General features: G+C 44.0%; 1 protein-coding gene across 1 annotated transcript in view; it reads right to left on the reverse strand.

The window, feature by feature from the left end:
• Positions 1-3,878: 3,878 nt before the first annotated feature.
• LOC113021430 (transmembrane protease serine 9-like) overlaps positions 3,879-18,410 on the reverse strand; it is a 40,607-nt gene continuing 26,075 nt past the window's right edge. Inside the window, exons 13-22 of the mRNA XM_080300660.1 lie at positions 16,069-16,224; positions 13,716-13,736; positions 13,365-13,527; positions 12,914-13,182; positions 9,411-9,556; positions 8,934-9,324; positions 8,636-8,804; positions 6,828-7,081; positions 6,592-6,689; positions 3,879-5,326 (exon numbers count right to left, since the gene is read on the reverse strand). Of these exons, the coding sequence (XP_080156786.1) occupies positions 4,943-5,326; positions 6,592-6,689; positions 6,828-7,081; positions 8,636-8,804; positions 8,934-9,324; positions 9,411-9,556; positions 12,914-13,182; positions 13,365-13,527; positions 13,716-13,736; positions 16,069-16,224 (2,051 nt within the window). The 3' untranslated portion in view covers positions 3,879-4,942. The remainder of the gene's footprint in view (positions 5,327-6,591; positions 6,690-6,827; positions 7,082-8,635; positions 8,805-8,933; positions 9,325-9,410; positions 9,557-12,913; positions 13,183-13,364; positions 13,528-13,715; positions 13,737-16,068; positions 16,225-18,410) is intronic.

Below are 18,410 nucleotides of genomic sequence, written 5' to 3' on the forward strand. Positions count from 1 at the left end.
TTTCTCATGGCCACTGTCTCCAAGCCATACATCACAGCAGGTGTCACTACCATCTTGTAAACCTTCCCTTTCATTCATTTCATTTACCTTGTCCTGCCTACTTCCTTCATCTCCCTGATTACCCTTCTTTTTCTTCATTAGCCTCTTCCTTCGTATACTTTCTTGTATGTCCTCATTCCACCACTAAGTCTCCCTGCTCGCTTTCCTCTGTGTGGAGGATTCACCAAACGCCTTCTTGGCAGTTTCCCTCAGCAGTGCAGCTGCACTCTCCAGCTACCTGGTATCTGTTCCCTACAACACAGAACCTGAACTCGGTGCAACCTTCTTCCTTCTTTAACGTCAAGCATTCAGTCCTTGCCTTCAGCTGCTTCCTAGTCTTGATTTTTAAAGTAATACTACAGAATACCATCTAATGCTGGCTAGTCACATTCTTCCTTCTGTCTCCTTCACTTACATGCCCATTAAAGTCTCCTCCAATCACCCCTCTGTCCCCCCTTGGACACTTTTTACTAACGTTCATTAGATCGATGTAAGAAGTGCGTTTTTCTGATGTCACCTAATCAAATGTAGTTCAGTTTCATTGTGGCAATTATAATTTGCCCTGTCGTTTGTTCACTTAGATGTTAGATCTGCAGTGATATTATACTTTTTACAGTTAGTAAAGTCCACATAAAAATAACGGAGGTGGCCAGAACATTTAATTTTGCGCAATTTACAGTCCCAGATTATAATGAAGACTTCAGCTGACCTGCACAGGAAGAACAACGGCAGAACACCATCAGGTGAATGTCACCTGTCAACGTTCCTGCATGCTGATATTATTCTGATACTAATCTGTCAATCAGTGAACACCAACCTCACCCAAACTTTCACACTCTGTGGAGTGTACAGCGTTTTTTGTTTTCCAATGATTTACATAATTCAGTTCCTGTTTTCCTTTCAAATTTACACAGCAGAGAATTTTTAATAATAGTCTAACTCAGACCTTCCCAAAGTGTGTGTGTGTGTGTGTGGGGGGGGGGGGGGGGGGGTATGGAAAGGGAGGGGGGGGGGGAGAAAAAACAAAACGCTTGAACACTGCTAGCACAGTGCGCCCACAGAAATGCAAAGCAGGAGATGAAGCATCGCTGAATGTATATATATATCAGCCAAAGACTGGAAAATATGGTGAAGCAAATCTTCCCTTTGGCTTCACCTGCACAAGTGCCGAGGTAGGTCTCCTGCAGAACTGGTTTTCCCTGCGTCGAGAGCAGCGCTGGGCTGTTTAAACCACGGACAAACAGGATCCCACAGCTGTTCATGCCCATATGGAAAAGAAATAGTAAAAACATATATGATTTACTCGTGAAAGTGGCCACTTTCTCATTACTTTCATATATTTTTTTTAGTAAGTATCCAAAACATACAAGTTTCATTGTATAATTTTTCAAGGGATCTTATATGTGGTTTCACTCTTGTATTCTTTTCATACAAGTTTCACACAAGACAGATAAAAACTTTATAAGATTTATATATATCTTTTCCATATGGGTGTTTTTGGACCCACTTTGCACAGAGAGGCATTTTTTGAAAAATGCATTGATAGCAACGTTGAATATTATTACACATACAGTAAAATAATCACACCGTGACGCCTCTGCCTTTCTAAATGGAGGGACAGTAACTGCGTGTAAAACCTGCAGACAGTCAGATTAACAGTAACAGTATTTTGTCTCTATCTGCCATTCTGCAATTCATCTCATGTAAACAATAACGCGGCCACAGCGTGTCGTGAATAAAGGCACATACCTTTGACGCTGCGTGACCAACTCTGTATTCCTCGTCCACACGTAAACGCAAAAAAGGAGTTTTAAAAAAATCTCCGTTTTCAGTTTCTTTGTTATTCTCATTTAAAATTTTCAGCTTTTATTAAATAATTATCTGAATCTTACAACAAACGATTGATAGATTGATGCATATATACCACGAAAACATTGTATGTCACTGTCACAACAGCGTTTGTTTTCATTCAAAGGCTTTATGGTTTTTCCTATAATGGCGGCCGGTCTCTAGTCAAAATGCCCGGGCCGATTTTTTTGTCCCAGTCCAGCCCTGTATGCAGCTCATCTGCAGCATGGTGTTACCTACATCCTCCTACTCAGAAGGCAGCAGTTCCTGGTTAGGTTTTGTATCATGATTGTAATTTAGGAGTGTTTACTATTTGTATACTTGAACACTGCTTGTTCTGGTGTCCATGTGGCTCAGAAATCGCAAAAGCTGATAGAAAGCACAAAAACAGCAACATTTTGGTCCTGAGTGGCCGACCTCCGCATCACCTCTGAGGTCTTCCTCTTGTCCTCCTGCCTGGCAGCTCCATCTTTATCATCTTTTGTCAAGTTAACCACCCTCCCTCCTCTACACATGCTCAATCCATCCCAGCCTGTTTGATTCTCAATTGTCCCACTGATGGAGGAATTTCCATCCCACTCACTGCCAGTGAACATCTTAACTTTAGCTTGACCTCCACAACTCCAGTGCTTCACAACAGGTCTCACTGCCATCTTCAAACCTTCCCTCTTGCTGCTCTCCTTCTGTCACAGATAACCTCTGATACTTCACCCTCAGTCTAAAACTTCAGGCTGAATTCTCTCAGGTGTGTAAAACAGGCAGGTGTAACATTAAAACACAGACAAAGTCAAATTCCTCTGATGTTGTAAAATTAACAAATGGTCTGTGGCCGCACCACCCAGCTCCACAGAATTATCCACAAGTGCTCCGTTCTCCTCCAGCTGCTCATCACTGATGCATCCAACCTTGTAGAGTAAGAGTTTAACAGAATCTCTCTCATTAAAGAAGCCTAACACTGCATGTGCACAAATCCACCAGTAGGGGGCGCTGAAAGCTGTCTTTTCACACTGCACACGATTCAGTTTGTGTTATTTCCCACAGGACAAAGACGGTGTTGGCTTTTTAGTTTTTCCCAACATTTATTAACTTTCTCCCACATCGTTGTTTACATAGTAATCAAATAAAATACTAAAACTGACAGAAAATTAAACCTGCTCCGTGTTATTTTCATGTGCGTGATCGTAACGAAGTGTAATTTGACTCTTTTTCATGCCCTGCAGTCAGCTGCTGATGTTGGGCCTGTGTGTGTTTGAGTTGTATTTATTTACAATAAATAATGCTCAGCTGTATACTGTCTCAACAGCTTTCCAAGGCTTTCCGAAGATCAGTTAGAATTTCCCAAATATGGGATAAATCTAGGCTTTGATCTTTTTTCATGTTATCTGGATATTTGTGTGAAACTTTTTATTGTGTGTTTATGTTTTATGTTCATTGTCCAAAGACAGCCGTAACCCGATGGTCATGGCCCTGGGTCTGGTGACCAAGTGTTATGTTTTTTATTATTAACATCCTTTGATTTACTGTTAGTCATGGTTCTGTTCCTTCTGAGTGTGTCATGTCCCTTATGTAGGTTAAATTCTGTCTCCATGTTTATTTATTCGTTTTCCAGTTACATCTCATGCTCCCTCTGTTTGTGAGTCTGTGGTTTCCTGTTTTATTGTAATAGTTCTGTGTGCTGTGTTAGTGTATTCTGTTCTTCTCTTTACCAGATTCCATCGTTACCCTTGGTGTATATATTGTGTATGTTTTCCAAGGTTTCTGTAGTGGTCTGGTTATTATTTTGTGTTTAGGCATTCCTCTGTTTAGTTTGAGACTTATGTTTTTTCCCTTTCTTGTGGATCTGTCTTAATAAACGGCACGCCTTCAATTAAATCAGTTACTTTCTCTTATTTGGGTACTCATCCTTGTCGCTGCATGCTGTCTGCTTTAGCAGATGTGACGCTGATAACTGGTGTTCATTTTTTAAAATAAAACCCTTGTTGCTTCATTGCCCATGTCAGTCATGAAAAGGACATTTTTTAATCTCAGTGATATTTACACCAGAATAAAAAAATAACATTATAAAGTAGAACTTCAGCAGAATCAGTGAAAGAGCTTGCAACCATTCTCCAATAATCACTCACTTTACTGCCACCATAACAGATCCAATACCAGAGAGAGGTCAGTATGTGTGCTGCCCTTAAAGACAGTTCGGTTCTATGAGCATTAAGTGCTTAACATTGGCCCAGGACATGAGGTAGGGATGGTCATTGTCTCTGTGTTTGAAAAAATCCACAAATATATTTCTCTAAACCTGATAAATATCCTACTGATCTGTTCAGTTTCAGAAAAACATGAAGTTTAAACTGCTGGGCTACATTTTTATGTTCAGTGCAAGATTTAGAGGATTTCTTCCAGTCCAGCCTGAATCTTGGGCTCCAGGTAGTCGTCCCTCAGAGGTACAGAAACACATTTCATTAATCTGCTTTTTCTTAAATGTCTATAGTTTCTCATAATGAGGTCAGTGTAAGGACAAGGCCCCACTAAATATAGACAAATGTAATTCCTTCATGTCATTTGATCTGTTCAGCTCACTGTGTTATGCTCATTAACTAAATCGGGATTACAGAGGTTGTGTAAATAAAACTTCCTCAGTGGAAGGAACTCAACTCAACTCTCCAGGCTGCACAGCGTGAGCCTGAATTCATCACAACGAATGTCTCATAGTGCACATAAATCATTTGCATATTAAAAAAAATACTTTCATTGTAATCAGTAGAACCCCCTCCAATGATTGGATTGGATGATGGCACTGTACTGCCCTCTGGGATTTGAAGTCGACCTCTCTGTCGGAGGGTCATGATGTTTGCGCTGAAGATTCATCCAGGAGTATTTCATGTATGAATGCCTGTTTTGATTATCCAGAATATCATTACTGAGCTCTCTGTAGAAATCCAATCAAGGCAGAATCAGATCAAAGATTGACAGGCAAAGCTCTAAACCTGTAAAGTCTCAACATCGAAGCTTGTTCACATTCATCTGTGTCCATCACATCATGTGAATCAAGTTTGGGTTCCTAAAGGCAGAGTTGGAGACAAAAGGCGAAGCTGAGGAGATGGAAGAAGACAAAGATGAAGGAGTGAGCAGGACGACCCTCGCTGCTGTTGAACACGCTTTTCGAGTCAGTAGTAGTGGTAACCATTGTGGTGGTGTAGGTACTGCTGGTAGTGGTAGTGACGGAGACATTGGTGGGGTTGGCGGAGTTGGCACTGGTGATATTCAAGGCTGGAGACAAGAGTGACTTGACCGTCTCAGACAGGAAGGAGTCAAAGGTCCTCAGTCTGGTGAAGGTCATGACTGAGCTTCGTCTTCTCCCGGCAGAGGAGCTTGGAGCTGTTAACACGACCGCCTGGAACCAAGAGCCGTCCTGCTTACACATCAGCGGACCGCCAGAATCACCCTGAACAAACAGACAGGAAAGTTAGTGTTTCAGAGTTTGAGACACTCTGTTTACTAGAATGTGTGTAATGTAATGTGTATGTGTTAGTCCCCATAGGGAAATAGTTCCTCTGCATTTAACCCATTCACCCAGTGAAGCAGTGGGCAGCCACCAATGCAGCGCCCGGGGAGCAGTGTGTAGGGACGGTACCTTGCTCAGGGGTACCTCAGGGTAGCCGTTCAGTGGAGTCGAACCCCCAACCTTCCGATCATGGGGCCACCACTCTACCTACTGAGCTATCCCTGCCCAGTGAAAACCTTGGACCAAGATTATATTAACTACCTATAACTAAACGACCAGATTCAACTAGGTGTTAAAAACATTTTAGACAGTTGTAACAACAACAACAATAATAATCAGAATACATTCACTCTAATAAGAAATTTAGGCTTAAAACAAACATACAAAGGCACTAAATTGCGGCTCGGGAAGTGGCTGAAGCAAAAACTCGGGTGTGGGAGAAGTTTGGAGAGACGGAGAGTTCTTGACAGACGGATTGGGGCTGCGGCTGCAGTGATGCGGACGCTGCACCGGTCCGTCGTGGTGAAGAGGGAGCTGAGTGTAAAAGCGAAGCTCTCAATTTACCGGTCGATCTACGTCCCTACCCTCACCTATGGCCACGAGCTGTGGGTAGTGACCGAAAGAACGAGATCGCGGATACAAGCGGCAGAAATGAGCTTCCTCCGAAGGCTGGCTGGCCTCTCCCTTACAGATAGGGTGAGAAGTTCGGCCATCCGGGAGGGGCTCAGAGTAGAGCCGCTGCTGCTCCACATCGAAAGGAGCCAGCTGAGGTGGTTCGGGCATCTGACAAGGATGCCCCCTGGGCGCCTCCTGGGTGAGGTGTTCCAGGCATGTCCCACCGGGAGGAGGCCCCGGGGCAGACCCAGGACACGCTGGAGAGATTATATCTCTCGGCTGGCCTGGGAACGCCTTGGTGTTCCCCCGGATAAGCTGGAGGAGGTGGCTCCGGATAAAGCGGATGAAGATGGATGGCACTAAATTAAATTAGCCTTAAATCTAATTGGCCCATAATGAAGACTGAGATTTCAAAGCTGGAAATTCTTACATGTTTATAAAGATTCCAAGCATTGTAAGCCCTGTGGAAATTGAAAATGATGAAACTATCCAAATTCATCACGTGGCTCTGATGAGCAGCTAAATCCACGGTCCAGAATAAACAACATGTCAGCAGACAGTGTTATAAGAAGAAGAATCCAGTCATTTACCTGCTGCAGTGCAAACACGTCTGTACAGATGCTCTCACTCGATGATGAGTTCCCACAGTTTACCACCGAGGTCTGAAACTGCTGCATAACTTCCTCAGCTAACATCATGAAAGATAAGAAAATCCTGATGTTTGACTAAAGAAACTGTAAGTGCAGTGGTCCACATGTGTAATCTGAGAGATGGACTGGTGCAGAGTCTGGGCAGAACTCTGTCAGCCTTCATGTTGCTGACTCACCTCCTCCTCTTCCAGGACTCCAACCGGCCGCCCAGCACGCCAAGCCCTCGGCGAAGGTTCTCCCGTTGTCCAAGCAGATGGGCTGGATGTAGTCGGTCAGGGTGGGCTGGGCAGATAGACGGAGGATGGCTATGTTGGTCCCGGTCGTGTTGCTCAGAGTGATATTTGTCACATTCAGCGTCACCTCAAAGGGGTTGGATCCATTTAGCTTCAGACGCCCCAACACGACAGTCCACTCGGACGCTACAGGGGAGCTGTGGGAGGAACGAAGCACACAAACATAAACTTCATCAGCTTCAAACAAGATCTACACCTTTACACTCAACTTCATGGGACCCAAGTTTTACAGATTTGAACCTGGTGACATTCAGGCCTGGTTCTAATTAAAGAGGTATATATTTAACTAGAAGACCCAGAGAGCTAATCAGTTAATGGTGAAGTTTTTCTCTTTGATTTAATTTGAAAAAAGTACAAAACACGTCACAGAAAATGTTGCTGATGAAAAAAACAATCTGAGTCGAAGCCTTGCTTTATCTTTATAGAGCTGCACATCAGGTTGCACTGTAAATGACAATGTACCCATGGACTAGTTTTAACACAGAATCAGCTTAAATGCTAACCATGTGTTGGACTGAGCAGCTACATGTGTGGAAAGTGTGGAAGTGTGGCACCATCAGGTGATGTGGGCTGGCACTGAGATCATCTGATCTGCTGGGACTGTGTTCAGTTTTCATTTTTAAAGACTCGCTCATTTCCTTAAAGGGATGGTTACATTTTCAGTCTTTTGGGCACAGTTTTCACTGGTGGATTAATCCACAGTGGAATAAAGTTTGTTTACAAAATTTTGACTCAGTGGAAAGAGAGAGTGTTCAGTCTCAAAAAGATCTCCACCATGTTTTTTGACCACCATTGGTGGTTGTTCATCTGCATGTTTATGCTTTTAATTTAATTCTGTACCTTTACTTTAGATTTTTCATGTTGTAATCCAAACAGTGTTGAACAGCTGCAAACTAAACTTTTCTTCATGTTGTCTGTGAAGGTTCTCAGTCATCCAGGTCATCGTAGTCTAAGGAGCTTGGAAAGAAACGTGTCTGGACTTCTTTAAGTTGCTTGAAGATCTCTCATCCGAGAAGCTTCTTCAGTTCTAAGGTCAAATGGTGGAAAGTCCCAGATTCAAGTGTCCCCCCCAGAGAGGGACAACAGGACCCCCCTTTATCATGTTGGAGCTTGATGGTGATTTGATTCCTGCCAGTCTTGTCCCAGTAAAGGTTTTTAATAGTGATTATCAGAGCCAGCCATTTTGGACGGTAGACAGATTTTTTAAATTCCACCTGAGCTAATCATCTTGGTATTGGCTCTGCCTCTTAGATCTTTGCTGTCAAATAGGGAAAATATGTTTCAACATAAAATGTAAATATGTGGTACAACTGGTCCGTGGTACAACTTTTGCTTGTGCTGTTGTTGGTCTGTCAGCCAGCTATGGAGAAGAATTCTAGACTACAAAGAGCTGAAGTGAAACTGAAGGTTTAAAACAATGAATAGTATCCACTGCAGCCGCTGTCTGTACCCTTTATGCTGCATTTTTTTCAAATCTTTAATGATTTTCTTGTGCCTCTTTTTGTGAACTCAACTGTCTCTTTGTCTCTTCCGGTTCTGGCCCACTTTGTCAACTAATCAGCATTTGACTGATGCACAGTGTCATCAATGTCAACTGGACGTGAACACGACTGTGGTGGAGGGAAAGTCATGTCATTTACTCAGTCCCCAGAGGATGAACTGTATCATTGTCTGTCCAAACTTCAACTGACCTTGAGAAGCAGTTGGCGTTGCTCAACACTGAGTCCAAGGCCACCAGAGACCCATCACACACGTGACTTCCATTCTTCTGTAGGCTCGCCATCCACGGCCACGAACCAGCCACCACTGAGGGTCCCCCCATGTTGCGAGAATTCCTTGGAGCTTGTCCACAGACCAGTGCTGAAAAAATAAACAGAGGAAGACACAAAGAAATTTTAAAAACTTGGACCGCATGAACCCATCAGCTTGAGGTCAGGTAGGTTAGACCAAACCATTTTTTAATAAAGTGCTTTCATGATGGACACTCACAGTGGGGAGTGGTCGAAGGTCGCGTGGTTGTTGTAATGATGGCGGCTCTGTTGGTGGTTGTTGCAGGGACTGTGGTTGTTGTGGTGGGGATTGTGGTTGCAGGTGTGGTAGTGGTGTTTGAAGGTGTGGTGGTGGTTGGAGGGGTGGTGGTTGGCACTGGTGTCAGTCCTGTGCAGGAGACACTGAGGTCACTGTCGGTCCCAGTGGACGTGAACGTCATGAAGCCCGGCTGGTTGGAGGAGATCTGGGTCCTGATCCAGGTCTGGTACTGGGATACTCTGGCGTAGACTCCTGGAAGATTCGGCCTGGCACAACCTTCCCCAAAACTGACGACTCCCGCCTGAATCCAGCGACCGCTCTGCTTGCTCACCATTGGACCTCCTGAATCCCCCTTTGAGAGCAGAAACATTTACTGTTAGCTGAGGAGAAGAAACTCTAGAAGGTGAAAATGTGCCAAACACAGGTAACAACAATCACCTGACAGGAGTCCTTTCCTCCTGCACTTAACCCGGCACAGATCATGTTGTCAGTGATTGATCCCACTCCATAGTCACAGTTACACTGCCTGTTTCCCACAACAGGAACCTCCACCTCCATCAGGTTTTGTGGAGAAGGAAGGGACACTGAGACGGACAAAAAAATCAAACAAAAATCTGCTCAAAAAGTTCAACATTTATTGTCCTATCTGCTTGTGGAACATATAGGTGGTCAGCATAAGTTTGGTACCAGAATGATCTTGTAGCCACGATTCCTCATGTATCAACCTCATTTTATAATAACCTCATGTTTTAAAAGCCATCCATCCATCTTCTTCCGCTTTATACCTAAGCAGAGAAGCCCAGACCTCCCTCTCCCCAGCCACCTCCTCTAGCTTTTCTGGGGGAACACCAAGGCGTTCCCAGGCCAGCCGAGAGATATAATCTCTCAAGCGTGTTGTGCGTCTGCCCTGGGGCCTCCTCCCGGTGGCACATGCCCGGTACACCTCCCCATAAGGAGCCCAGGAGGCATCCTTGTCAGATTCCCGAACCACCTCAGCTGGCTCCTTTCGATGTGGAGCAGCAGCGGCTCTACTCTGAGCCCCTCCCAGATGGCCGAACTTCTCACCCTATCTCTAAGGGAGAGGCCAGCCACCCTTCGGAGGAAGCTCTTTCCAACGTTTGTATCCGCTCTCTCATTCTTTCGGTCGTGACCATAGGTGAGAGTAGGGACGTAGATCGACCGGTAAATTGAGAGTTTTGCTTTTAAGCTCAGCTCGTTCTTCACCACGAGGGACTGATGCAGCGAGACCCCGAGATACTCAAACTCCTCCACTTGAGGCAGGAACTCATCTCTGACCCGGCGTGGGCACTTCACCCTTTTCCGGATAAGAACCATGGCCTCAGATTTGGAGGTGCTGATCCTCAATTCCGCTGCTTCACACTCAGCTGCAAACCATTCCAGCGCGAGCTGGAGGCCGTTACCCATTGAAGCCAACAGAACCACATATCTGCGGAAAGCATAGTTGAGATTCTGAGGCCACCGAAGTGAAAGCCCTTCGCCACTTGGCTGCACCTAGAAATTCTATCCATAAAAGTTATGAACAGAATCGGTGACAAAGGGCAGCCCTGGAGAAGCCCATCACCCACTGGGAACGAGTCCAACTTATTGCCGGCTATGCGAACCAAGCTCTTGCAACGGTTGTATAGGGATTGAATGACCCGTAGCAATGGACCAGACATCCTATACTCCCGCAGCAGCCCCCACAGGACACCCTGAGGGACACGGTCGAATGCCTTCTCCAAGTCCACAAAACACATGTAGACTGGTTGGGCAAACACCTATGCACCCTCAAGTATCCTTGAGAGGATAAAGAGCTGGTCCAGTGTTCCGTGACCAGGACGAAAACCGCATTGCTCCTGTATCCGAGGTTCCAGCACCCTGGCATAAACTTTCCCCAGGGAGGCTGAGGAGTGTGATCCCCCTGTAATTGGAACACACCCTCCGGTCCCCCTTGCTAAAAATTGGAACTACCACCCCGGTCTGCCAGTACAGGGGTAACCGCCCCTGATCTCCCTCCGTTTCTTTCCCTCCGTGGTCCTTGTCCCTAGTCTCTTGTCTCCAGTATCTTTGTGTTTAGTATTAGTTCCTGGTTTGGGTTTGTTTTTGCAAGTTTATTGTTTATAGAGGTTTTTTTTCTGCAACTGCAACATTTTGGGTCCTACATCCTGACTGCCACAGCCATTTCATAACATTAACACTACAGAAACATGTATCGGATTGACTTTGTTCAGGAGCAAGCCGGTGGGATAAAACACCTCTAATTTACAGTAATGTGAATCACACATGGTAAAATTTAGCTTATTTGTCTGTCCGTCTTCAGACAGTAGTTCTTGTAAAGCACCAGAATATTATCACATGCTCTGTGGCAGGGTGTGGTCTGTGGTTCCACTGCAGAGGGGATAGTGGGTTCAGGCGGCAGTACCAGGGAGGCTGGCAGACCAACTGGCTCCAATGTGGTATTCCATACTTTAGTAAGTGGCTGGAATTAGAGGGGAAAGGTGGAACTGTATGGGCTCAAATTGTGGTCATAAATAAATTGTAGTAATAAGCTCAGTAAAGCGGCAAACCCATCTGTTCTCTGACTGGACTGTTAAATTTGTGATTGACATCACATTGACCAATCAGCTGAAGGGAAGAAAAATCGGGGCTAAATTCATACTTGTTGAAACCCACACACAAGCGAGGGCACGTCCAGTTTTTGCTTTGTATCTGTAAACAGACCTTAACAAAAAAAATTGTAACTTGCACACACGCACGCACGCACGCACGCGCGCACACACACACACACGCACGCGCACACGCAAGCACACACGCACGCACACACACACACACACACACACACGCACGCACGCACACACACACACACACACACACACGCACACACACACACACACACACACACACACAAACAAACTTCCTGTTTTACTTTGAAGGTATGTGTCATATGTCTTTGCGTCCTCGTTTCGTCAGCTCTGATTTCTCCCTGGATTCAAGTTTCAGTTTGGTTTCATCAGTTTCCCGGTTTAGAGTTTTCTTAGTTCCCTGTGTTTACTATCTCCGCTCCTGTTGAATCCTGCACTTGTAAATAAAGCTCGTACTCATCACAACCTCTGCCTGCACGGGTCCTCACCTCACCTCCACATAGCCTGCCTTGCCAGCCAGGACAATTTATAGATGCATGAACATAAAAATGTCAATGACCAACATGGAGAAATGTTTCATGAAGACATTGTAAACAAGGAGAAATGCGACAAGGCAAAGTGGAGCCTGGCAGAGTTGGAAGACTTTTGTTGAAGACTGGTACACAACTCACCACACAATGACTTGCTGCATATCATTTCTAAGTTGCTTACATTTGAATATAAAATGTATTCAGTAAGCAGGAAAAACTTGAAAAGTGATGGGCAGTGCTACCTGGCAATAAAAAGATAAGACAAGCAAGCTTGCAGCTGTTTCTGCATAAGTAAGACTTAACATCTGCAAAGAGAAAATCAAGATCATGGAAATAAATATAGCTGTCTCAGAAGTAGTAACACAGACATGGATTCCTTCCCTTACATTGGGAGTGTCATTAAAAGTTGGGAGAACAGACAAAGCAAAAGCCTTCTTACAGCTGAAGAACATCTGGAACCAGAGAATACAAGATTACCTCTCTGAACGAGAGGCCAAAGAATTTATGGCAACAAGATGCCTGAAAAGATACCAAGACGTTGAGATACAGATGGCATCAGACGGTTTGTTCTAGCCATTATTTTCTATTGAAGGCACAATTCAAATTTAAAAATGAAACATTTTAAAAATAATGTGTTTGCAGTCATCAGAATCTCTTTAGCTCACAGAAGAAGAATTATATTGCTCTAAATATTTCTGAGACAGCACTCTTATTCCCTGCATTATAATCAACTTTACTCTAAAACCAATCTGGTGTCTTTATGACCCACCTCCTTCTCTAGTACTTCCCCAGCCGGTGACCCAGCTGTTAACACCGCTGTAGAAGATGCTGTCTGAAGCTGCCAGGCAGACGGGAGAAATGTAGTTGTTGAAGGTCACCGGTGAGGAGAGCCTCAGCAGGCAGACGTCGTTGTCGTTGGTACCAGAGTTGTAGTTTGGATGTTTGATGATCTGTGTTACTGTTCGAGACACTGCATTGGGATTAGATCCCCGTAGACTCTGACGGCCCAGATTCACAGTCAGACCGCTTGCAGTAATGCTGAGATCAGGAAACGAAACGATGCACAGTTATTGTGATTGTTAAAATGAAATGACATCTTTGACTTTCTGCCCTGTTAGCTATTTATCGTGTTACACCCCTGGTCCCCTGATGGGGAGTTTTCATAATGTCTTTATTCCACTAAATCATGTTTAGAGTGCAGCTTCAGCCTCATCACTCACGTTTGAAAGCAGTGAGCAGCAGTCAGCACCCACTGACTGTTAATGAGGGATCCTCCACAGAAGTGGGACCCAAATCTTTGCAGACTGACCTGCCAGGGCCAGCTGCCAACAGGGGCCACCTGTCCTCCTACAATCCTGGTGTTGAGCTTTGGCTGACCACAAACTGAAGACCGACATTAAAACACAGAGTGAGCATTACTGTAGGAGCTGTAAACTCTCAGCACTACAAACTGCTGAGTGAGGACACAGTGATCCTGGAGTCTACAGTTCACTCACAAACTAATATTCATATGAAACTAAAGATTTATTACACATAAAACTAAATCATTACACAAAGAAGCTTTTTCTTACCATCCAGCTGTGACTCAGACTCTGAAACACAGAAAACAATAGTGGTAAAATTGACTGGCTGTGGTTAGCTGAAAGCTTCCAGCAGAGGCTCCAGCAGAGAGTCAGTCCCCACAGACTCCCATATTAAAACGTTAGAGCAGAAATAAAAATGTTTACAGCCTGTGCACACAGTGGATGTTGTTCTACTAATACCACTACTACATTACTGCAGAGGCTGACAGTGTTATGTTCATTCATCCATCTCAGGGTCAGAGGAGAGTATGACACAGAAATTTAAAGAAACACAACACTGACTTCAGTTAAAGGTTCACATTCAAACACGACACAAACAGATGCACGCAATCAAAATATAGTTTTCCAAAGGTAGGTGTCCAACATCACCTCAGCTGTAGTAATTATTCTCATGTGACCCATGAGTGGATAAATATTAGTAATGATACTAATGCATTAGTAATATTTATCCATAAGTCATGAGAACCTTAACATGTCTTCACATTCTTGCTATGGTATTTTAAAGTTATGTTTACTGAAGCCTACATAATTGTACCAAATAAAGTGACTTCCTTCATTCATGTGCAAGAGAAGCATTAGAAATATCCTGTCTCAGAGTGACGCTGAAAAACTAGTTCATGCATTTATTACTTCCAGGCTGGACGACTGTAATGAACCGTAAAAAAAATCCTGCTCCTCACATACAAGGTCTTAAATAATCAGGCCCCATCTTATCTTAATGACCTTGTAGTACCATATCACCCTATTAGAGCACTTCGCTCTCGCTCTGCAGGCCTACTTGTTGTTCCTAGAGTATTTAAAAGTAGAATGGGAGGCAGAGCCTTCAGTTTTCAGGCCCCTCTTCTGTGGAACCAGCTTCCAGTTTGGATTCAGGAGACAGACACTATCTCTACTTTCAAGATTAGGCTTCAAACTTTCCTTTTTGCTAAAGCATATAGTTAGGGCTGGACCAGGTGATCTTAGTTACACCGCAGGGCTAAGGTTTAAGATTTTGATGATTTGATGACATATAAAGAAAATTCTGATTTTGTTATCACCAACAAAAATAACTTTTGAATATCCAACTCACAACATATTTGTCACGCCGTTAGGCGTCTCATAGCAGTGCAAAAGGTACCTTTCCACATCCTCATGAAACACTCTGGTTTCTCAATTGAATCGAATAGAAGACATGCTTAGGGAAGAGGCTCTAGCGTCCATTCCAGCCCCAACCTTAACCACAACCTGAACCCTATCACAAAGTGTTTTCCAAAGTGATTCATGATCAAAAGTACATAATGCTTTATTAGGTTGATTTTCATGCCACACGTAAAACCCATCTATAGATTCATTCCAACCCGCTCTCATGCCTCCTTACGGATCCCCACAAGGGACATGGGAGAAAAAAAAAATTAACAACAAACTCGCAAAAATTTTAGCTGCATTCTTCGGAGGCCGCCAACTCGAAGTCGACCCAGAGGTCGAGGCACGATGTGCCGGGAGAGCGGTGTTCCTCGCGGCTGTAGTAGGTATCGACCTCCCGTCAGCTTCGAGATGGTGGGTGTCAGATCTCCGAAAACGTCGGAGCACTTTTGCAAATATGTGATGTTTTGTAAACCGAGCAGATATCTGACGTTTACACAGCTACAATTATGCTTCAAAATATCTTAAAAGTGTATTTTGTGACCCAGAAAGAGTAATATTACAACTAAGTAGCTGCCGCCATTGTTGGAATTCAACTTTTGCGAGATCTTGAAAAAGTTTCGCGAGATCCCGAGTTAGTTTTGCGAGCTCTCGCAAAACTTTTGTGAGATCTCGCAAAAGTCTGTCTTAATTTTTTTTCTCCCATGTCCCCTGCGGGGCTCCGTACCTCCCAACGCATAACATACGGATGAATTGTCACAGCCGTCGGTATGTTGCGTGCTGGGATGAATGTGTTGGAATGTACAATCTACAAAGGACTGTGAGCCACATATTTACACTGTAATACCTGTTCTAAGTCCTAAGTGTTGACGAATACCACCCATATTAGAAAATATGGTGAAGTAACCAAAAAGAAACTGAAAGGAACATAAAAAGGAATTTCAGGTATTAAGAGGGGAAAGTTTTTATTTCGATGTGCAGTTATTGCCAGTTATGTGACTTTGGGAGATTTTATTCCACTTTTCCATTTTTCCAGTGCCTTTCTTAATTTGATTATTTTCCCTTCGTCCACCCAGTGTGATATTCCCTCCTGCTTCGAAAAGTGAATTTTTAAATTCCAGGATTTCCTGCAGTGTCACTTTAAAGTGAAGCGCTGTGCTCCTGAGTGTTTTGGCCCTCTGAGTCGTTCCTGATGCAGGTGTGTGCAGAGAGCTCTTACCTTGGGTCAGGAGCATCAGCCCAGCAGCCAAACACATCACTTTGTAGAAAGCCATCGCTGTAAGATCCAAACATCCAGACCTGCTGAGGCATAAATAACCTTCCTCTCTCCTCCTCCTCTCTGTCTGCATTAAGCACACCTCTCTCAGACACCTGTCTGACGACACACCCAACACCTCACTGCAGCTCACCTGATCCAGGAATTTCAGCTTCCAGGCAGCAATGTTGAACCTTTTTATTAATCCTTTCCAGCAGTCCTGTCTATGTCCTTCAGCTCCCTGACTATCCCACTTCTTCTCTCTTCATCTGAATGCTTTCCTGTACTTCCTCATTCCAACACCAAGTCTTCTTCAGTACACCAAACACCTTCTTGGATGTTTCCCTCAGTGCTTTCCCAGCTATCTGGTAACTTTTTCTTACCACCCAGAGCTCTCCATCTCTTATTTTAGCTGCTTCCTCTTCTTCATGTTTAAAGTCTTCCTACTGACTGCCATCGAATTCTCCCTGAGACCAATGTGCAGTCTCATATCTCAGATTGCAGTTTCTACAAAAGATATACTTTTATCACCCAGCAACATCAGTTTCTTTATTTATTTTCTTTATGTCAAACACAAAATGTAACAAAAACAGCAAACATTTTGGTGTTCGTTAAAAGATTCTGTTCCACCCATCCATCCAAAGACAGGTTGTTTCTCTCATCAGTATGATAAATCCACTTATTTCATATGATTTGAATCAGGTTTTTGTGAATGAATGAGCTAGATACACAAGATGAAGATACAAAACACATCTGTTCTGTGAAGGAAACAGATTCATTTCATATTTATCTGCAGTGACAGCGGGACTGACACAATAGGAAGTGCCAACAATGAGCCTGCCCAGGAATAAACCGGTCAGACTGCACCAAGTTTCCCCGAATGAACAAATGAACTGAGTTCACTGCCAGTTATATAACGTGAAAGTGTAGTCTTCTATTTCTCAGTGATAGCTCCAGTTTTCTTTATTTTGTAGAGGTGGCATGGGGAGACTGAGGGCAATATTAAATACTCTGCACATGCTCAGTAGGAGTGCAGTTACTTCCCTTATGCAGACGAGAACAAAACTGATTTTCTCAGAAGGAAATGAAGAAGACACCTTTGAGTCACAAAGACAATAGAGATTATTTACATTTTCTATGGTTATACTATATAAATAATAAGTGATTGGTCTAATTAGGTTTAGCTGTGTCTCCCTCCTGTGTGCCATTTCCTTGTTACCTTGTGTGTGTATATTTGGGGGGGGGGGGGGTCCAAATTCATGGGCTGCATCCTCCTGAGGCCGCATTTGTGGGCCGATTACATCACAGCGACGCGCCGAAGGCTGTCCAAATTCATTGACTCCTCCGAATGCGGCCGACAAATGCGTCCTCCTTTTCCCCGGATTTGAAGGATGGGTTGGGTGTGTCCTTCATGGTCCACCATATCCCAGAATTCATAGCGCGGCCCAGCCGATTCCAGTTTCCAACAATGGCGGCAGCTACTAAGTTTTAATATTACTCTTATTAATCTTTCTGGGTCACAAAATAAACTTTTAACATATTTTCAGGTGAGAAAGTAGCTGTGCAAACTTCAAATATCTGCTCGGTTTATCAAGACATCACATATTTGCAAAAGTGCTCTGACGTTTTCAGAGACGTCTGTTACCCACCAGCTCGACAGCTGACCGGGAGCTCGAGGGTCACACTAGAGATGTGAGTGAAGTTGGCCCCCCGCCTTCTTCAAATCCAACAAAAGTGGTATCAAACACTTGTGCTGGTTTATGCTGCAAATTTTTTTGTTTGTGCCGCTTTCACTTTAAAGATATCAACAAAAATTTCTAGAGGTCAACAGCCCCCCCCCCCCCCCCCCCACACACACACACACACATTAACGGAATCAAACAAAATTTATGACGAACGTTTGTGCTGGTTTGTGTTTTTATTGTTTTGGCTTGCTTTGTTTGTTCGTGAGTAAATCAGTGTGGCTGAGATCAAAGTTATTAGATTAGATTAGATAAAATAAAACTTTATTAATCCCTCGGGTGGGTTCCTCCGGGATTTTCACACAGCTGAATAAACGTCAAACAGAAAACTGATTAAACAGAAGTGTGAGAACGTCGAGAATATATGTCAGTGTACTTTTATATTTTAGACAGCAAGGAGCAGACGGACGAGTTTATTAAACTCCACCGACACAGCGGTGACGCAAATCTGAAGGCTCGACCGTCCAATTTCACAGCCGTTTACTTCCGGTCTATCCGACCTTCTGAGGACCCCTGCCCATGTAGACCCCGAAGGACGGGAGCTCAGGAGGATGCAGCCTATGA

The sequence above is a fragment of the Astatotilapia calliptera genome, chromosome 4 (genome assembly GCF_964374335.1).
Source record: "Astatotilapia calliptera chromosome 4, fAstCal68.1, whole genome shotgun sequence".
Lineage (NCBI taxonomy): Eukaryota > Metazoa > Chordata > Actinopteri > Cichliformes > Cichlidae > Astatotilapia > Astatotilapia calliptera.